Source organism: Drosophila novamexicana, unplaced genomic scaffold (assembly GCF_003285875.2).
Source record: "Drosophila novamexicana strain 15010-1031.04,08,12 unplaced genomic scaffold, DnovRS2.1 tig00000108-arrow-pilon, whole genome shotgun sequence".
NCBI lineage: Eukaryota > Metazoa > Arthropoda > Insecta > Diptera > Drosophilidae > Drosophila > Drosophila novamexicana.
In genome coordinates this window covers 2,907,771-2,925,645 of record NW_020824772.1, presented here as the reverse complement: position 1 = coordinate 2,925,645, position 17,875 = coordinate 2,907,771, and the positions used below count along the sequence as shown (strand labels likewise).

General features: G+C 40.9%; 6 protein-coding genes across 16 annotated transcripts; 3 read left to right on the top strand and 3 right to left on the bottom strand.

Moving 5' to 3' along the window:
* Positions 1-14: 14 nt before the first annotated feature.
* On the bottom strand, positions 15-5,914 carry LOC115757726 (gamma-aminobutyric acid type B receptor subunit 2). Of its 8 annotated transcripts, none has more exons than XM_030698093.1 (12): positions 5,818-5,914; positions 4,747-5,009; positions 4,207-4,688; positions 3,691-4,150; positions 3,337-3,632; positions 2,912-3,275; positions 2,752-2,862; positions 2,444-2,680; positions 1,634-1,967; positions 1,469-1,574; positions 1,000-1,409; positions 15-822 (listed from the first exon to the last, which is right to left on the bottom strand). In XM_030698093.1, the coding sequence occupies exons 2-12, from the start codon at positions 4,993-4,995 to the stop codon at positions 200-202; spliced, it is 3,672 nt and encodes a 1,223-aa protein (XP_030553953.1). In that variant the 5' UTR covers positions 4,996-5,009; positions 5,818-5,914; the 3' UTR covers positions 15-199. The 8 variants fall into 8 exon arrangements, with proteins under 8 accessions (XP_030553953.1, XP_030553956.1, XP_030553957.1 ...); XM_030698096.1 differs by lacking the exon at positions 5,818-5,914 and having other exon boundaries at positions 3,691-3,909; positions 3,970-4,150; positions 4,747-5,137; XM_030698097.1 differs by lacking the exon at positions 5,818-5,914 and having other exon boundaries at positions 1,469-1,571; positions 3,691-3,909; positions 3,970-4,150; positions 4,747-5,137.
* Positions 5,915-6,252: 338 nt separating this feature from the next.
* LOC115771687 (cyclin-dependent kinase 20) lies at positions 6,253-7,260 on the top strand. Its single transcript, XM_030717504.1, has 3 exons — positions 6,253-6,453; positions 6,513-7,048; positions 7,107-7,260. The coding sequence occupies exons 1-3, from the start codon at positions 6,253-6,255 to the stop codon at positions 7,258-7,260; spliced, it is 891 nt and encodes a 296-aa protein (XP_030573364.1).
* Positions 7,261-7,281: 21 nt separating this feature from the next.
* LOC115771966 (DNA-directed RNA polymerase I subunit RPA12) lies at positions 7,282-7,912 on the bottom strand. Its single transcript, XM_030717878.1, has 3 exons — positions 7,749-7,912; positions 7,471-7,693; positions 7,282-7,408 (listed from the first exon to the last, which is right to left on the bottom strand). The coding sequence occupies exons 1-3, from the start codon at positions 7,864-7,866 to the stop codon at positions 7,384-7,386; spliced, it is 366 nt and encodes a 121-aa protein (XP_030573738.1). The 5' UTR covers positions 7,867-7,912; the 3' UTR covers positions 7,282-7,383.
* A 127-nt stretch (positions 7,913-8,039) lies between these two features.
* Positions 8,040-9,077, bottom strand: LOC115771740 (zinc finger protein 330 homolog). The gene has a single exon (XM_030717567.1). It carries the CDS (start codon positions 9,023-9,025, stop codon positions 8,105-8,107), a length of 921 nt encoding a protein of 306 aa, XP_030573427.1. The 5' UTR covers positions 9,026-9,077; the 3' UTR covers positions 8,040-8,104.
* A 447-nt stretch (positions 9,078-9,524) lies between these two features.
* On the top strand, positions 9,525-14,594 carry LOC115771804 (heterogeneous nuclear ribonucleoprotein A1). 4 transcript variants are annotated; one of them, XM_030717677.1, is made up of 5 exons: positions 9,526-9,666; positions 9,852-10,329; positions 11,370-11,831; positions 12,188-12,280; positions 14,315-14,594. In XM_030717677.1, the coding sequence occupies exons 1-4, from the start codon at positions 9,616-9,618 to the stop codon at positions 12,262-12,264; spliced, it is 1,068 nt and encodes a 355-aa protein (XP_030573537.1). In that variant the 5' UTR covers positions 9,526-9,615; the 3' UTR covers positions 12,265-12,280; positions 14,315-14,594. The 4 variants fall into 4 exon arrangements, with proteins under 4 accessions (XP_030573539.1, XP_030573537.1, XP_030573536.1 ...); XM_030717676.1 differs by lacking the exon at positions 14,315-14,594 and adding an exon at positions 12,735-12,812; XM_030717679.1 differs by lacking the exon at positions 12,188-12,280 and having other exon boundaries at positions 9,525-9,666.
* Positions 14,595-14,947: 353 nt separating this feature from the next.
* On the top strand, positions 14,948-17,868 carry LOC115772123 (protein C12orf4). Its single transcript, XM_030718098.1, has 3 exons — positions 14,948-15,215; positions 15,273-16,590; positions 16,646-17,868. Exons 1-3 carry the CDS (start codon positions 15,041-15,043, stop codon positions 16,764-16,766), a joined length of 1,614 nt encoding a protein of 537 aa, XP_030573958.1. The 5' UTR covers positions 14,948-15,040; the 3' UTR covers positions 16,767-17,868.
* The last annotated feature ends 7 nt before the right edge of the window (positions 17,869-17,875 follow it).

The following is a 17,875-nucleotide window of genomic DNA, read 5'->3' as shown; positions in this document are numbered from 1 at the left end:
AAAAACAACGTTTGTAATTACTTACATTAATTATCTTATATTTTTCAACTATTTTTCTCAATATTATTTGTGCTAGCAATTTATGAAATTGTGCATTCACTTTCTTCACATTAGTATGCAATACGAAAGAGTATAAGGAATTTTGTCCTAGGGGCTAAAAACTGCATTTGTCGATCGATTGCAGCATTGTCATTATCGCCTACAAGTATTCAACGATATCGCATTTAATGGATATATTAGGACAGCTCTGGCCAACAACACTTCGGCCGCGATAGTTGGGACTCTTTTCGGTGAGCAGCTTCCGGAATATGGGTAGTATAGCTGTCTCCCCCTCGATTAACTCCGTCTCGGAGCTGGCTCCATAGATTGAATGATCCGTTCTGTTGCGCTGCTTCCTTTGCTTCTCCGGCGCCACATTCGGTGAGCTGTGATGGTGCGCCGCATGCTGAATGTTGGAATTGCGATTGAACTTGCGCGTCTGTGTGCACTGCTGCACAGTAGTGGGTGTCGGTTCGCGCTCCCGCTCGCTGTCCGTTTCACTCTGGCACACCGTACCCTTTTGCGGCTTGGGACGATGCTTATTGCGATTCTTTTCCGAGACGGATCGTTGAATGGGCGACGTTGTGTTCTGGTCATAGGCCATCACGTGTCCATGATGTTCGGAACAGCGCTGTGGGCTGGCATAAGTACGCTGCGACTGGCGCGAGTGCTGCTTAGCATGTGAGAGCGTGTGTGTGTCCCAGAGATCGCTCTGCGAGACAACAAAATTAGACTTTAAAGCTGAGCCCATGCTAGTGCGCCGATGGTCACCCGCAGTGGGAGCTGTTAAAAAAGGAATGAAATGTAATTTTACTGAAGCATGAATAACAATTTATATTTGGTTAACATATGTAAGTAAATTTAAAGGGAGATTTATGCTTATAATTAAATATAGGTACTATTTTATTTTTTAACTGAATTTGAAACGTTGTGCAATATATAGGATAGGCGAATACTTACTCTTGATAATACCTGGCGTGCCGGGCTTGCTGTGCGGACAAGCATTGCTCAGCTCCGATTGTGAGGTGGATATATTCGTGGAGGAGTTGCGATGTGTGCTGCTATACTTTGGCTTCGCCGTTGGCGTTTGGCTCCCACTTTCATAGTGTCGGGATGCAGTTGACTGGCGGCGAATCGCGGCACAGTCGCCAGTGCTGCGTTTGCTGGCGCTGCTGGTTATGCTACCAATATTGGCATCTGTTTGAGCCGAAACTGAATTGCGTTTATCTAAATGTCGATGGTGTTGATGTTGTTGTTGCTGCTGTTGCTGCATTTGTTGCTGCTTCTGCAGATGTTGTTGTAGCTGCTGCTGGATAGGCTGCATCATTGCGGGCGGATGGTGTTCCACAATTGACTGTTTCTTTTTTTTACTGTTGGACATACTGATTAAATACACATATCTAGTATATGTGGCTCTCCTAGTACTTACGGCGGCAAAGAGGGCGCCAAAGTCGTGGACTGCACCGAAACGAAGGAATTGTCCATGTCAACGTGCGTGGAAGTGATGCTATCCACTGATGTCAGCTCGGTAACTTCTAAGTGCAATCAGTGAGCAATGCATGAATTTGTCTAGATAGAACCCAAGCTCACTCACCTGTAGTACTGGGCATCTCGCGACGCACCGGTGGCGCTGATAGCCTCGCCATATCCTCGCTTAGAATAGGCTCCATGTCAGTGGGGGCGCCTGTGCATGTGACACCATCGATCCACTTGCGAGCCTCTGGGCCCAGTTTGCGTATTAGAGCCTGCAGCTCGTTCTCCTTTTCCATCAGAGCTTTGCGGAAGCGACAATTGGTGTTCTTAACATCGCGAAGCCGCTGCTCTAGCTCACAGACCGAAGAATCGCGACGATTCTTGGACATAGGGCGTAGAGTAGCGCGCACTCGCTTGTCCACAACGCCCTGAGGATTGCGTTTGAGTTCGACGAGCTGAAATTCAATAAGCCGGGATTAGATAAGTTTGCTGCCAGACAACACAGCACACAGCAAGGAAAGTTCTCAAGTTGAAATTTGAGAATGTAGGATAGAACATACATATATCAGAAATACCGATAAATAGTAATATCCAATTATAGAGTAAAGGTTTTCAATGTTTCTACGGCATTGCTGATATACATAGCTAAGTATGTAGATAGAATTAACAGTTTATAAAAAGTTAGTAGTGTTATGTAGCATCAGCAAAGTTTAGAATTTAGTAACGTTTTTGTTTGTTCTGTGCGTAAAGAGTAGCGCTAAAGGAAATGCTGATCATTTGAAATGCAGTTCATTCGATTGATGGCATTCGAAATGATCAAACGAACAATATTAAACAACATTCAACAAAATACGTATGCACTCGTATGTTTGTTTGTATATAAGTAATACACGATTATATAACAGCTACAAAAACTACAAAACTTCCTTACTACCAGTCTTACTTTCGGTACGAACACCAAACACAAAGTGGCTGTCGTACAAAAAATTATAAAAAACGAGAGTAAGACAAAAACTAAATCCTTGCGATCCGATAAAACCAGCGATATGGCCGCGCCGGCAATACAAGTAATGAACACATTATAAACTGAGAAGCCAATGTGCTTGGAGTCATTTAGGGCTGGTATGGAGACATGCCTGGTTTCCCAGGCCAAGAAGGCGCCAAAAACCTAAAGGTGGCAAATAAGGAACACATTAGAATAAGTATAATTAACAGTCATTAGTGTCAAAGTATACAGACCAGTAGCAAGCCTTTATATGCATAGATGATGCTGACAAATATGGTCATGTGCTCTGATTGGCAGTACTCATTCTCAGGTATGACCAGCACATCATCAATGTTCTCGTGGTGCTGTAATAATAGTAAGTTATTAAGGAAGTCCCATTGGTGTAATACTCACTTTTGGTTCTAGCTGCTTCGTCTCACGATAGAACGGATCGGCTACCTGCCAGGTGGTTATTATCGCTATATCAATGGCTAAAAGCACGCCCACAACCATAAACAGCTGATAGTCCTTGATCACTTTCTTGTTCAGCTTCAGATCGGTAAAAATCGAATGCACTCGCCAAGTTTTCGAAAACATGGCACCAAAAGCCAAACTGAAACCTGCCATCAAAATCCATGCTCGAGCCGTGCATATATAGGGAAAGGCTGCTACACTGCTCAGCGTAGTATCCAGGCCCAGAAAAATGATGCTCAGATACGTCAGCATGCAGCCAACAATAATCAGATTGTTCAAATGTGGACTTGACATTTTGATGTAGCTGCAAGTAATACAGACTTGGTAAGTTAAGGAAGAGTAGCTATGGGAAGTTAAGATCTTACCGTTGATTACGATACTTGATGTTAAAGGCTAGGAAAACGGTGGCTATTATCACGCCAATGACAGAGGCGCTGGCTGACACAATATATATGGTGGGATTAACTTGACTGTGTTCTATATAGATCACCGTGCGATCCTTGGGTGGCGTCTTGCCCACCCAACGTACGGGCTTGCCCAGCGTCATATCCAAGTGTGCTTGCTGTGAGTGATATTCACCTATCTTTTCCATTTGTCCCACTTGAAACTGGGTAATCAGAATGTTAGCCTTGCGTTCGTTGTCGTAGAAGCGTACCGGTCCCTAGAAATAATATACACACGCTATTTAACAGCTTTTTAATTTTAGGGCTAATACCAACCGTGACACCCTCAAAGGAAGTATTACGTAATGCTTCCAGGAAAATATTTTCCCAGTCCTTGACTCGATAATCAAAATGTGTTAACAGATCTTCACGCTTCTCCGCTACATACTGTATGGCCAATGCAGCTGCCCAAATACCATCGTAGGTATATCCATGGAAGCGCGAGTATTCCGTGCCGCGTAATCTATCATACTCAACTAGATACTCATCCGCCGTCTGGAAAATAAATAAGCCATAAGAGGTTGCATATGTGGGTAAAATCTGGAGTCCTCTTACAATGCCTGCAACTGTTATGTCTCCGCTGGTTGAGAGCGGCAGCAAATCCACCAATATGGCACCCTCCAAGGCCGTGGCGATTTCCTTCACGCTGCATTCGCTGTCCATCGTCACATTCCACCAATTCGTGGTGTAGGTGGCCATAATCAGCCACTGATACGCGCGTCCATACATTTGCAATCTAAAAGCGGCATTATTACGGGCATTACAATATATTTATATTTTTCAAGGACTTACTTGAATGCCTCGCAGAAAACCTTGCGGGCAAAATGCTCATTAAAATTGCCCAAAATTATTCGAACATCTTTTTCCCGCAGCTTTTTCAGTGACTCGGCTACATCGTTGACGAAACTCTGGGTCTCTACCACCTCCAGCTCCATGGAATCCAGATCGGCAACCATATGATTGTGAGGCAGTGAATATCGTGGTTCGTTCTGATACACGGTGCCCACTCGCGTCCAATTAAACTCTTTGAGCAGCGCTAGGCGTGGTGCATTAAATGCATTCTCCGAGGGTACCACTCGAAAGAAATTGGGAAACGCATCCTTGGTGAACATGGGATGGGTATCCGCATAGCTCAGCTGTGTCAAATGCCAGTGCTTGCTGGCCTTGGCTATGGGATCTGTGACATGCGTGCAGGCTGCACCAAAGAGCATCACCTTGTTAGGACCAGAGTGCATCATGTCGAAAAAAGATTTCACTCCCACGGCAGCATTGCACTGCAAATAAGAAAAAGCATAAAGGAACTACTTCGCGGTTCGTGTAAACCAATTATACCTGTGTATCATTCCACCACATATGCAGCCTGTAGTTGGTCAGTATCTGTGGATGCTCATTGACATGACCAAGGGCCAGCTTGACACTGGGCATAACTCCGCGTCCCGTGTACGAGTTCTCAACGCCATCACCATATGGGAAGAAGCCCGCTATGTAGACATCGGAGCGTTTGGCAGTTCTTGACTGAACGGTCCACGAGCCGAGGCTAAAGCACAGCAGCAGTGACAGGACCAGATGTGGATGGGACATGTTGTGTGCGCGGGCTGTAATGCCATTAAATATTGTTAAATGTGATATGCCAATAATGCGATGTGGTAATCGTGTATAATGTTGTTGTTGTTGTTGTTGTACTTATGCATGTACATTCCAAATTAAAAGTAGATATGTATGTATATATGCACATTTGTACATATGTATGTATATTTTTAATTCCTTCATATTATTTTTCAGAAATATTATCCATGATTTAACAATTATCTAATTTATCATATTGTATCTCTGCATGTATCGGTTGCAATCGGTTTCAAGCTGCATGTTCTACCAATTATGGCAAATACTTTTCCAAAGTAAATTAGTTTAATACTTGTGTTTGCATACATAAACGGTTTATAAAGCCTTCAAATGCAATGCACTTTTTTTTTTTTGTTCAAAGTCAAAACCAATAGTAGAATTATAAAATTGGTTCAAGGTGCTGCTGCGCCTGACAGGCTGTGCGTGTCGATGCATGTCACAAAAAAAATTACAAACACTTGCACATACATACATACATACATATGTATGTAGATACACACTTTGCATGGCTCGCTAATACATTCATGTGTACATTAAATCGTTATTGACCTTATTGATCATAAATTGTAGTGAAAAGACCATGTAAAGGCTAATAATCATTTAATTTGCATCCTTAAATTGCTCATGTTAATAGTTTTTATATTAGCACAGTACACTTTATGGCACATGCATATATACATACATACACGTACGTACATGGCTGACACATATTTTACAGTTTTTGTAACGGTTATTTGCAGCGTTAGATTTGCAACTGATTTAAAATATAGTTACACCTACCAGCGAGTTAATTGATGTGCACCACTTATTTAATAACTAAAGACATATTTAAATAGTTTTATTTAATTTCGTAAGCTGCGTTCGTTTCTTTGGAAGTTGCGAGGGTCCGAAAAATTGTGTATCCGCACAAATTGACAGTTGACCTGGCACAGCAGAAGGACATGGAAATGCGCATGCCTCGAAATTTGACAGCCCACGCTTTAGGCCCCATTTCGCATTATCACAAACAGCAAAAACTAACTGTAAACAACCAGGCAACAGGTGGCTGAGCTTAAGGACTTCTGTTTTGCTAGTTGTGTTCGCAGGCTAACGGCTGTTTGGCATTGTTGTGACCGTTGCCAGGGACTACGGAGACAGTATATAAAAACACGGAAAAAAAACAAAGCTCATAAATAGAGTGGTACTCAATTACCAAATTAAAATTACAGTCTAATAATGGACGACTATGCGCCCAGTCGTTATAAAATGCAAGATAAAATTGGTGAAGGTGTTCACGGTTGCGTGTTCAAGGCCATCGATTTGCAGCGCAACGTGGAGGTGGCCATCAAGAAGGTCGCATTGAAGAACAAATTTGGCAACATATCCTTGAGTACGCTGCGCGAAATAAAAACACTTCAACTGTGTAATTCGGAATATGTAAGTTACGATCTGATACCAAATCTTATGTGTATGTTGCCTCAACGTTGCTGTTGCAGATATTAAACATTATCGAGATATATCCCGATCTCACTGGCCTTTCGCTGGTGTTAGAGTACATGCCGGACACACTGTATAGTCGACTGAAAAGCGAAGTGAATCCGTTGAGCCGCCAGCAGGTGCGAAAATATGCCCTGATGATGTTCAAAGGCATGGCATACCTGCATGAGGCGGGCATTATGCACAGGGACATCAAACCCGCCAATTTGCTAATCAGTCATACGGATGTCCTGAAGATTGCCGACTTTGGCTTAGCGCGCCTGTACTTCCCCGAAGAAGAGTCACGCCTTTATTCGCCACAAGTATCCACGAGGTGGTATCGTGCACCCGAAATACTCTGGGGCAGTCAGAAATATGGACCTGCCGTCGACTTGTGGGCATGCGGAAATGTGTTGGCCGAAATGCTACGCGGCGTACCGCTCTTTGCAGGCACAACAGATATCGAGCAATTGGCGATTATAATACGTACGTTGGGAAGCCCGCGGCTAAACGAATGGCCAGAGCTTACAGCGCTGCCGGATTACAGTAAAATAAGGTGAGATGTCCGCTTGCTTAGACAATGGGTTGATAATTAGTCTAATTGTTGCTGGCAGGTTTCCCAATTCGGTGGGCGTACGTTGGGACAATCTGTTTCCAAGCTGCACACATGCTGTTGAAATTGATTTGGTCTCGAACCTAGTCGTATATAATCCAAAGAATCGTCTTAAGGCCACCGAGGTGAGCGCTGAATTAACAACAAACAAGTGACGCAATTACCATCCACAAATCTCTTTCCATCTATATTTTCAGGCTGTCGAGCACAGTTATTTTCATTAATTTAAGATACTTGTATTTACACAATTTGTTGAGTAACAGGCTAAAATGATGCATTTAGGAGTTCTCCGATTCTTTGTATCTGTATAATAAACAAAGTTATAGTTAAGCATTTGCTATTGATCCCTTTGATGTTGCACTTACTTGCACTTCAAACAGGTGAAGAATACAGTCTGACCTTCATCCGCCGAACGTAGCTGCAAGGTGGCATAGGACATTTTGTCGTTGCCGCATTTGGGACACTTCCGCTCTACAACTGGACCATCAGCCTCTGCAGTATCGGTCTCACGGTTTCCTTTCTTGGACAGCTTGCTGGGATCGTAGGAATTAAAGTGTATTGTGTACTCGGATGTCTCACCGCTATAAACTGAGAGTCCGGCGTTTTGAGATTAAGCAAAAAAATAATATTAACAATAGCTTACCATCTGGAGAGAACTCTTGTTTACAGTTATAGCAAAAGACGTTTCCTTTAACTTGCAGAGGCGGCAAAATTGATCCACAGGACGGACAAAATCCTGGACGATTATTAAAAATTTCCATTACAAATCAAAACAAGTCTATGCCGCACGTGCAAGTCACCAGTGTTGTGAAATACGCTTTTTTGTGTTCATCCATAGCAGCCATCTTTTGTAAGTGACAGAACCCATCTATTAGCTGATCGAAAACATTACACCCTATGAAACCAAACAGCTTGTCTTTCCACAACAAAATTATCTACTGAGTACTTGAATTTATTACATACACATTTGTAAATGTATCTATTTAAAAAACAAAAGAATTATTTTTCAGATTTATCTTCCGCCTTAGCGGTTTCTTCAGCATCACTGCCGCTAGTCTCCTCTTCGTCATCATCATCGCTTTCGCTCTCATCGTCATCACCATCGTCCTCGTCATCATCGCCATACGTATAGCCAGCGCTGCTACTAGCCCCATAGCCCCCATAGTAGCCACCATACCCCTCTTCGTCGTCACTGCCCATGCCTTGTTGTTGACGGCCAAATTTATGGGATCGCGTGGACATGCTCAAATCCTTTGTCACAGATGTTTCATAATTGCACTTAGGGCAAGGTATAGCCTTGTTCTTATCATACTTGAATCCCTTGCGGCGCACATGGTCCTCGCAGTAGCACGTCTTGCAGCGCAAGCATGAATATTGACCCAGACGATTGCATGATTGGCATTTATAGTTCTCCGACTCCAGCACCTGGCACGAGGCCTGATGCTCAAATTGATCGTCTTCACACAGAAAGCCATCGCAAAAGGAGCACTTAAAGATGCGTCCACCATGCTCCCAAACACCACGTTCGCACTCTAGGCACACAGCGTTCTGCAACGGGCAGGTGCAGGCGTGCGTGGTTAGGCATTTTCGCCCGTGACACACCCAAGCCTCGCAGAAGTCGCAAATGGCACCAACCATGCCCGGAAATCCAGTCGTGTACACGCCGGGATGTTTGATTACACAGTCACCCGTCTTTAGCATGCACTTTATCTTGCCACATTGTGCACAAATGGGCAAACGCTGCACACTCTGGCAGAAATAGCAAAAGGCACGAGACTTTTGCTTTTTCTCACACTTGTCACAGTCCATCGGTGCATTGCAAGGCAGATCAGCGAGAGGAACCTCTCGTCCCCTAATCTCCTTCAAACGTAACTTTTGCTTCTCTGCTTTTTTGCGCTGGCCGGTTTTCTTTTTCGGCATCTTGACTTGTGTGTCGTATTAAAAAAAAAAAGAGCTAGTGAACTTGTTAAGATGTGTACGGTGATCAGATGGTTTTTATAAGTTATTTAAGCAAGTATTTTTTCGTTAGTCTTTGTATACTAATATATATCAAAATACATATTTAGCCGAGATTATCTCGCAACAGAAATTAAAAAACTATTTGCTTGTTTACAACACTGTCTAGTTAATGTAATGCGAATAAATAAATAAAATGTTTATGTTTATAAATTTGAGAAACAATGGTATCAACAAAAAAAAATAGCAACACCAACAACATATACTATTTAAATTTATTTTAAGTATATATATATGTATTCAGTCTGTTTATATCCAAGGAGTGATTTTTATTTATCATCACAAATACATTAAGAGCAGCGTACTATCCTGCAAAAAATATAAGAACCCTGCACAACACTACTTTGAAAGTATCGTGACGTTTTCCAGATTTGGTCACACAGCCTGGCATTACATTTCAATTTTCATTATTCAATTGAAACGGGTGAAGCATTGTGCTGTGTCGTTTTTCAAAATACAAAGGAAAAAGTAACAAATTAAGAACAATATATAAGATGGGCGGTCACAACGATCAAAATGGAAACTCAAATGGCCAGCATGACGATGTAAGTAGGCATATTATATTCGCTAAGAGTTTATGAGTTGGGTGCATGTATGCATGTGTGGGTACATACGCAAACTCGGTGACCGCCATTTTGAAATTTTCTACATGTGCGTCAGCGGGGTAGAGGTTAGGTTTGGCTTGATGAAAAAAAAAATCGATATGAAACTTTTGTTCTTTTATATTTAGGACTCAATTACTGAGCCAGAGCATATGCGTAAATTGTTCATTGGCGGTCTGGATTACCGCACCACCGATGACAATTTAAAAGCGCACTTTGAAAAATGGGGCCAAATTGTCGATGTGGTCGTCATGAAGGATCCGCGTACGAAGCGCTCACGCGGTTTCGGCTTTATTACATACTCGCATTCAAGCATGGTGGATGAAGCCCAAAAGGCACGTCCGCACAAAATCGACGGACGCGTCGTCGAGCCCAAGCGTGCTGTACCACGCCAAGACATTGACTCGCCCAATGCAGGCGCCACTGTCAAGAAGCTGTTTGTAGGCGCCCTGAAGGACGATCATGATGAGCAGAGTCTGCGTGATTACTTCCAGCACTATGGCAGCATTGTTGACATCAACATTGTCATGGACAAAGAGACTGGCAAGAAACGTGGCTTTGCCTTTGTTGAGTTCGACGACTACGATCCCGTGGATAAAGTTGTGTGTAAGTACAAAACTGAAACACTTATGTACATATTCTATAGACAGTCCCAGCTCCGCATAGCAATGTTTGATGTGTCTGTGCGGCGTTTCACGACTGTAAGATAAATGTTGCACATATTATATCTTTGTTAATTGGACACCCTGTATGCCTAATTGATGAAAACGTATGTTCCACAATTGGTGAGATAATTAACACAGTACTGACAAATTGACAGGCTTGACCAACGCTTGTACGGTTTCCCTTTAAACACTGTGAGATAAATAAAAGCGTCGGCTAAGCTATGTTATGCGAATGTATCTAAAATCCAAATTCAGCGTAACACGCAGCCTCGTTACATTAAAGCAATACAATTATTATAAGAATGAGATATGTATAGAAACAATATGAATAGGTCTCACCAAGACTTCAAGCCCAGCCAGACATTCGCACATGGATCCTTGTGCATTACTGACTCAGTAAACCCATCTACCTCGGATGGCATTAATTTATTAATGTTTCACAGTCCCAGCTCCGCATAGCAATGTTTGATGTGTCTGTGCGGCGTTTCATGACTGTAAGAGAAATGTTGCACATATTATATCTTTGTTAATTGGGCACTCTGTATGCCTAATTGATGAAAACGTATGTGCCACACTTGATTAATAAATAAACACAGTACTGACAAATTGACATGCTTGATCAACGCTTGTACAGTTTCCTTTTGAACGCTGTGAGATAAATAAAAGCGTCGGCTAAGCTATGTTATGCGAATGTATAAAAAAAAAGCTTGTTCAGTGTAACACGCAACCTCGTTACAATTTAATATATTAGGCGAATTACACAGTCCCAGCTCCGCATTGCAATGCTTGATGTGTCTTTGCGGCGTTTTATGGCTGTAAGATTAAAACCCAGCCCATATTATATTTTAGTTATTGTTGTATTTGTGCATCAATGATCAAAAAGTATTTGGCACATGTGGTTTTAGCTCAAATTACAAGTCTTACAAATTTTGCTTCGTGTTATACATTACTTACATTTTTTTCTATACTTTTTAATTGCAGTGCAAAAACAGCACCAGCTGAATGGCAAAATGGTGGACGTGAAGAAGGCTTTGCCGAAGCAAAATGAAATGGGCGGCGGCGGTGGTGGTGGTCGCGGTCAGGGTGGTCGCGGCGGTGGCGGCAATAGGGGTGGAAACATGGGCGGTGGTGGTAACTTTGGTAACCAGAACGGAAACTGGGGTAATCGCGGCGGTAATAACGACAATTGGGGCAACAACAATTTTGGCGGCGGCTACGGCGGCGGCAACAATTGCTGGGGCAATAACGGACCCTGGGACAACAATTGGGGCAACAATGGCGGCAACTTCGGTGGCGGCGGCGGTAACGGTAACTGGGGTAACAATGGCGGCAATGACTTTGGTAACTATCAGCAAGGCTACAGCGGTGGTCCACAGCGTGGCGGCAATTTTGGCAACAATCGCATGCAGCCCTACCAGAGCGGCAACTTTGCCAACAAAGCAGGTAAGCATCAATCAAACATGTCTCATCAAATTTCACAAACGATCACTTGAAGCTCCCAGCTCGAGTGCACAGCGAGAACTTAGCGCTTTATAGCGGCGCTGTGTATTTGTGCTGGGCATGGGATTCGTAGTTAATTAAGAGTAGCCTGACGGTGCGTCCATAGAGTTTGCCAGTTTTAGTTTTATAAAGAATGCTGTGAAACGAATGCAGAAGACTTTGTGCTTATGCAGTCGTAACACACACACACACCCACGTCGCAGTTCAGTTTTGTTCAGTTATTAGAGTAATCCTTTTGGGTTTAGTTTTTGAGCAGACTTTTTTAAAAGTGCATGTGGGTTTTCTTTTGTGTTTTTAAGGCGGTGGCAATCAAGGCAATTATGGTGGCAACAATCAGGGCTTCAATAACGGTGGCGGCAACAATCGCAGATATTGAGGCGCCCCCAGACGAGGTGAGCATAGTTATAAATTTAGTTAAGGACCCTAACAAAAAAAAAAAAAGAAAATATTGCGATCAACCTACCAACCACCCAGCCATATATATATATATTTGTATATATATATATTTATTTATAAATATATTTGCATATTTTTTTGTGTTATTTTGTTTATTTTTTTACAAACAATTTGCGTAGGTTTCTTGCGTTTTAAATATAAATACACATATAGCTCTCTTTCTTATCTTATCGGCATTTTCCTGGTAGCTTCTAACAGCATCTTAGTATCGATATCGAAGATTGAACAAATTTTTCTTTTAAAACTCCTTTTGAACTATTTGCAAACTAATCTTTTTAAGTATTTATTTTGTGTAAACGTAATTAGAAAAAAAAAAACCATTTAAGTACTGTTAGAATGCTTTACAACAATTTATTTAAATAACGTTTCTCATTTATCGACATTTTATAGGTGGTAAATTAGCAGTGGCTCAGTTTATTCCCAAAAGTCAAAGTCAAGTAAACGATACGCAATTCAATGATATGAGCAACAACTCATATACCTAAGAAGTTTTCCGAGAACATCCATACCAATATCATGACAGAGAAGATAAATATCAGGAACAGTGCAGTGCAGTCGTGTGAGATTGGTTCAGTCAAAGTCAGTACAAGTACAGAGCAGAGCAGTATGTGTGTGTGTGTGGTGCGTTTATTCAGAGAGCAGTTGCAGCAGCAGCAGCAGAGTTAACAGAACTTACAAATGCAGAGAAGACAGAAGTGAAATGAAGAGAAGTGAATTAAGCAGCAGCGAGACCCTCACACATACGCATCCAGCAGTACACGTACACAGCAGCTGGCCAGGATTCAATGAGAGTAATTTGCACAGTTACGATACGATATTATGATATACGATAATTGATTTAACACACACGTCATCAAACCTACCTATTCAATATTCAAAATAGAATAATATTTATATTCAACATTTTGTAGCCAACTTAATAATTATAACAAAAGGAACATTGTAAAATAGTAATGTCGCATACACCATGCGCATCAAAAACAAACAACTCGAGTTACATTTTGTACCCTTGTAGCCACAATCCTTCAGTAAGCAGTAATATTACTTAGTATATACAAAACATATTAAAAACGAAAACTTCAGGGCGGCAGCCGACTAAATCTATATTCAAGCGACCACCTCCAATGGTTGAATGGCTATCGCCCACAATTTCTGATAATCAGTGCAAAAATCTACACAAATCTATATTTAAACAAATGTATTAATATTTTTCATTAGGCTTAAGCTTCTCATAATTTTAAAAACGAGTAGAGCGTGCGCTCATCTTTTTCAAGAGCCGCTCGCGCTGCTCTAGCATTAAATACTACATATATATCTTAGCGAGGAGGAGCTTCTTATGCTCGTTTTTGTAAGTGACTATGACGCATTGAACTAAATTATCTCCGAATGTTTAGTTGTAACCAAAAGAACAATTAATTGTAACCGAAACCTTGTAGCAGTTTGTATGCAGTTCTCGAAGGTCAGCGCCATTAAGGACTTCTAATATGTTAACAAAATTTACATTTTAATGTAGCAAAGAAAGATATAAAATACAGCAATGAATTTATGTAAAATTGACAAAAACAAAAAAAAAAAAAAAAAAAAACAAACAAAGAAAAAGAAAACAAACAAAAAATACCAAAACCAAATCAAAAATGTTGTTTAGTTCAAGCCTAGTCTTGTTTATTTATTCATTTCATCTCTAGTATAAGTCTTGTATTTGTTTAGAACAGGCAAAAGGCGCAGCAGCAAAGCAAGCACAAAGCAAGGTGCCAAAGTACATTCCTATGTAAGTTGAAAGAGGCAAGTAAGCTGGTAGAGTCAGTATGCCAAATATCTTATATAATGGTAGCGATATTTGTGGGCGGGCACCTTTTATAATTTCTTTATTTCGATTTATTTTCATTTAACCTGGTTTCCATTTGGAATGCACACATGCTATACCGTTATATGTCATCTAAAATTATATATATTGTAATTTTTGTTCCAAGTTGGCTAAAAAGTAATGCAAAGCGCTGAAATGACGGTCGCCAAGCTAACTCAGCCACAAAGCGGACAATCTACACGTGCAATTGGGTCAGCACTGCCAAACATTTTCGGCAACCCTCGGAATGGTCGACTTGGGTAAGTTGTTGCTGCACACGTAAACAGGGAAGTGTTGTAATTTTCAGGTAACCATTTGAACGGACGAAAGCGCGCTGCCTACACTATTAAGTTAAATTTTTTTTTAATACATATCTACATTTTTAAATAAATACCGAAACCTTCAAAGCAAACTTGTTTTTATTTCAAATATAATACCGCTCTCGTTATGGGCTGGCAGTGTGTACACACTTCCGCAGTTACCGATAAGTTCGCTCTGTTAATTAACATTGTCATCGCATGTTAAATTGATGCCGGTAAACAGGTACATTTGTGCAAAGTTAAAAGAGCTACATCACGAGCAGAAACAAGAAGAGCAGAAATTACCAAACTCGAAATTTTCTTAAAAATGCAAATAAAACGCTAGTGTCCATATGATCGTAATAAAGACAAGCTAATTTTCGGGGCGTGCCTACCAAGCACGGGATGTGCACATCTCTAATTGCATTGCTCTGCGACTGTTAATTAACAGTGTTTTCACACTGCCAAGCAAAGTAGAAGAATATTTAAAATATATTAAAACAAATATACGCTGCAAAATTTAACCGATTCTCAGACGCTTCGGTAACTTTATAATGGAGACCAATCGCACAGTCCAATTTATATATAACTACAAGGATTATGCAGGCAAAGGTTGTGAAGCCAAGCTGGATATTAAATTGCCCTTTGAGGATGAAAGCCTTGAGGAATTGGTTACACAGCTTTTAGCTCAAATGGATCCAATGATGCGGTATTTGGACGAAGACATAAGTAAGTGAAATAGACAAAACAGAACAGCTATCTCTTATCAGACACTCCCCCAAAAAGATTTAGAGGAGGAACTAAAGTCGTTTATTGACCGGGAGCATCAGAAATTCCATGATGACTACGCTGAGAATTTGATCAGCCAAGCGGCCAACGAAGAGTTAGACTTGGAATCTATAGTGCGAAATACAGAACGTCTGTATAAAGAAGAGTTGCTGCAATTTGCAGATCGCATTGGTCCAAGCGATGAGGACATATTTGCGCAGAGCTTTCATCGACTGGTGCATTCCTCCTCTTTAGAGGATATACTAAAACGGGAACGTGGCTATGCTAAGGTCATAGCCGATATGACCGAGCATATGGACTCTGAGGTGGAAACGTTAAAGAACTCGCAACAGCAGGAAATGGACAGCCAAATAAATCAGCTGGACATAACGACCACATCGGAGGACATTAACAATCTGCTGGCACAGCAATATACAACGCACAACTTTGTGCGAAAGCGTTATGAATCCGAGCTGGAGGCAATGATGGGCCATCAGAAAAATGAGTATCGCAACTGGATAACCAGTCAAGTTAGCCAAATGTTCCAAGTATCGCCAGTCTCCACTCCGCTGGGCAATCGCTCCTCTATGTTCGTCTCGCAGCAGCCTTCGATGGAGGAGAGCTTCACCATACATTTGGGCTCTCAGCTTAAGCACATGCACAATATACGCATACTCAGCGCCAATGTGACGGACCTGTGTAGTCCGCTGCACGCGGATGAAAATTTGAATGGTCTCAACATGGCCTTGGGTCTTTACTCGAGCTCACTGTGCGGCGTGGTCGTGCTGACCCCTTCTATACAGGCACAGGCCAATAAGAGCATAATCAAGAATGCGAACAGATCGACTGAGTTTCATTTTGATCAGATGGATGTGCAGCTAGAAAAGATAGAGAAACAAATTCGGGCACTCAACACCAGTGGCACAAGCAACTCACCGAGTACTGGAAGCGGCAGTGGCAGTGGTAACAGTGCCGATGGTAGCGCCACATCTTCGCCAATTAAACAGCATGTGCCCAAGCTAAAGACCGGCGATTTTTTTATAACCAAACACTCGAATCTCTCACAATCGCACGTCATATTTCATTTGATATCCGATGAGCCCATCAATAGTCCCAGCGAAATAAATTCACGCCATCCAGTTATATTGGGTCTGCGCAGCATTTTAAAGACTGCCAGTCGGCATGATATAACCACATTGACAATCCCAGCCCTGCTGCGCCACGAGATGAGCGAGGACATGACAGTACAGTGGTGTGTTCGACGCGCAGAGCTGGTATTCAAGTGCGCCAAGGGTTTTATGATCGAATCAGCCTCTTGGGGTGGCGCGGAGTTAAGGTGAGCTTTTGATTAATAAACCATAAGACTATAATTAATTTACTTTATTGTTTAGTACCTTGCAATTGTTGCTGCCACACGATATCTCTGAGGAGCTGTTCACAACATTGGCGGGCATGGTGCCCAATGTATTCCGTGTTGCCAATCCAAAGGTACTCGTTGATAATAACAAATAGTTATTCGTATTAACATTCCAAGGGAAATATTTAGACTCAAATTTATTTATATGAATATACACTTTATTAGGCTTTATAGTTTATATTTAAATGTATATGCTTCGTTTCATGTCGCAAACAGTTGTTTAAACTAAAAACACACTCAGAATTGTTGTAAATGTTCCTGTATCCAATTTCGACAATATAATTATCCATAGTTTTTTAATTAAACTTCAATGCAAACGCTTTGCAAAACTACAACACTACTTTTTTATAAATACATTTATATTGTATAGGTAATCTTGTGTGTGTATATGTATTTATGTATATTATTTCCAAATTTAAATGTTTATCTTTGGTTTCATTAGACCCCGTCATGCAATTTGTGTCCATTTTTGTATAGGTGTGGGTGTAATTCAGTTTGTGTTCTTCGGTTATCTATAATGGTTAATATGAATATTTGAATAACTCTGCTTGTTGTTAACTTGTAAATATGCGTTTTGTCAAATAAATATATATGTATATATGTGTTCATGTATATTTAACAAATAATTACGTAATGTTTCCTTTTAATCAACATTTCGCTGTTAATATCTTTTTTTTGGATTTAGCCAAGTACGTTGTATAGTTGTCTGCCTGCTTGTGTTTTTCTGCTTTGCAGTGAGAGATAGAGTTTCAGAAAATATTATATCTGAAACTTTGTTAATGAATAAGTGTTTTGCGTCTACAGATTTTTCGGGTCTCGAATTAATAAAACATGGGTTTGTGTGTTTCAAATGAGTACAGGAACGGGTTACATTCAGTGTTGTGGGTTGATATAAGCAATTTTGGGCTTAAAGAATCATGCCATAGAAAATAAGTTAATAAGTTTAGAAACTGATTATAAAATTGACGTAATCAGCATTATTATATACTCATATATCTCAGTTTCATATGTTAAAATTGTTTTAATTCTAGTTATAAAATAAATTATATTATTCAGCCACTTCATGAATATAGTTAATGTTAATGTAGTATGGCGCATATAATTTGATCGGTCGTAGCAGACCAAATAAAACTCTTTAATAAAATAATTGAGTTTCTGCAGCATAACATATTCCACAAATAAATTAAAAACAAATTGGTTCCAA

Bases quoted from the DNA above. Each gene is read 5' to 3' on its own strand.
- LOC115757726 (XM_030698093.1), bottom strand. From the start codon at position 4,995: ATGTCCCATCCACATCTGGTCCTGTCACTGCTGCTGTGCTTTAGCCTC. The intron at 4,689-4,746 runs GTATAATTGGTT...TCTTATTTGCAG, and splicing joins TGTGGTGGAATGATACACAG to TGCAATGCTGCCGTGGGAGT. The intron at 2,681-2,751 runs GTCTGTATACTT...TGCCACCTTTAG, and splicing joins CATATAAAGGCTTGCTACTG to GTTTTTGGCGCCTTCTTGGC.
- LOC115771687 (XM_030717504.1), top strand. From the start codon at position 6,253: ATGGACGACTATGCGCCCAGTCGTTATAAAATGCAAGATAAAATTGGT. The intron at 6,454-6,512 runs GTAAGTTACGAT...TTGCTGTTGCAG, and splicing joins AACTGTGTAATTCGGAATAT to ATATTAAACATTATCGAGAT. The intron at 7,049-7,106 runs GTGAGATGTCCG...TGTTGCTGGCAG, and splicing joins CCGGATTACAGTAAAATAAG to GTTTCCCAATTCGGTGGGCG.
- LOC115771966 (XM_030717878.1), bottom strand. From the start codon at position 7,866: ATGGAAATTTTTAATAATCGTCCAGGATTTTGTCCGTCCTGTGGATCA. The intron at 7,694-7,748 runs GTAAGCTATTGT...CCGGACTCTCAG, and splicing joins ACAAGAGTTCTCTCCAGATG to TTTATAGCGGTGAGACATCC. The intron at 7,409-7,470 runs GTAAGTGCAACA...TTTATTATACAG, and splicing joins TTCACCTGTTTGAAGTGCAA to ATACAAAGAATCGGAGAACT.
- LOC115771740 (XM_030717567.1), bottom strand. From the start codon at position 9,025: ATGCCGAAAAAGAAAACCGGCCAGCGCAAAAAAGCAGAGAAGCAAAAG.
- LOC115771804 (XM_030717675.1), top strand. From the start codon at position 9,616: ATGGGCGGTCACAACGATCAAAATGGAAACTCAAATGGCCAGCATGAC. The intron at 10,330-11,369 runs GTAAGTACAAAA...TTTTAATTGCAG, and splicing joins TCCCGTGGATAAAGTTGTGT to TGCAAAAACAGCACCAGCTG. The intron at 11,832-12,734 runs GTAAGCATCAAT...GACATTTTATAG, and splicing joins CAACTTTGCCAACAAAGCAG to GTGGTAAATTAGCAGTGGCT.
- LOC115772123 (XM_030718098.1), top strand. From the start codon at position 15,041: ATGGAGACCAATCGCACAGTCCAATTTATATATAACTACAAGGATTAT. The intron at 15,216-15,272 runs GTAAGTGAAATA...TCCCCCAAAAAG, and splicing joins GTATTTGGACGAAGACATAA to ATTTAGAGGAGGAACTAAAG. The intron at 16,591-16,645 runs GTGAGCTTTTGA...TTTATTGTTTAG, and splicing joins TGGGGTGGCGCGGAGTTAAG to TACCTTGCAATTGTTGCTGC.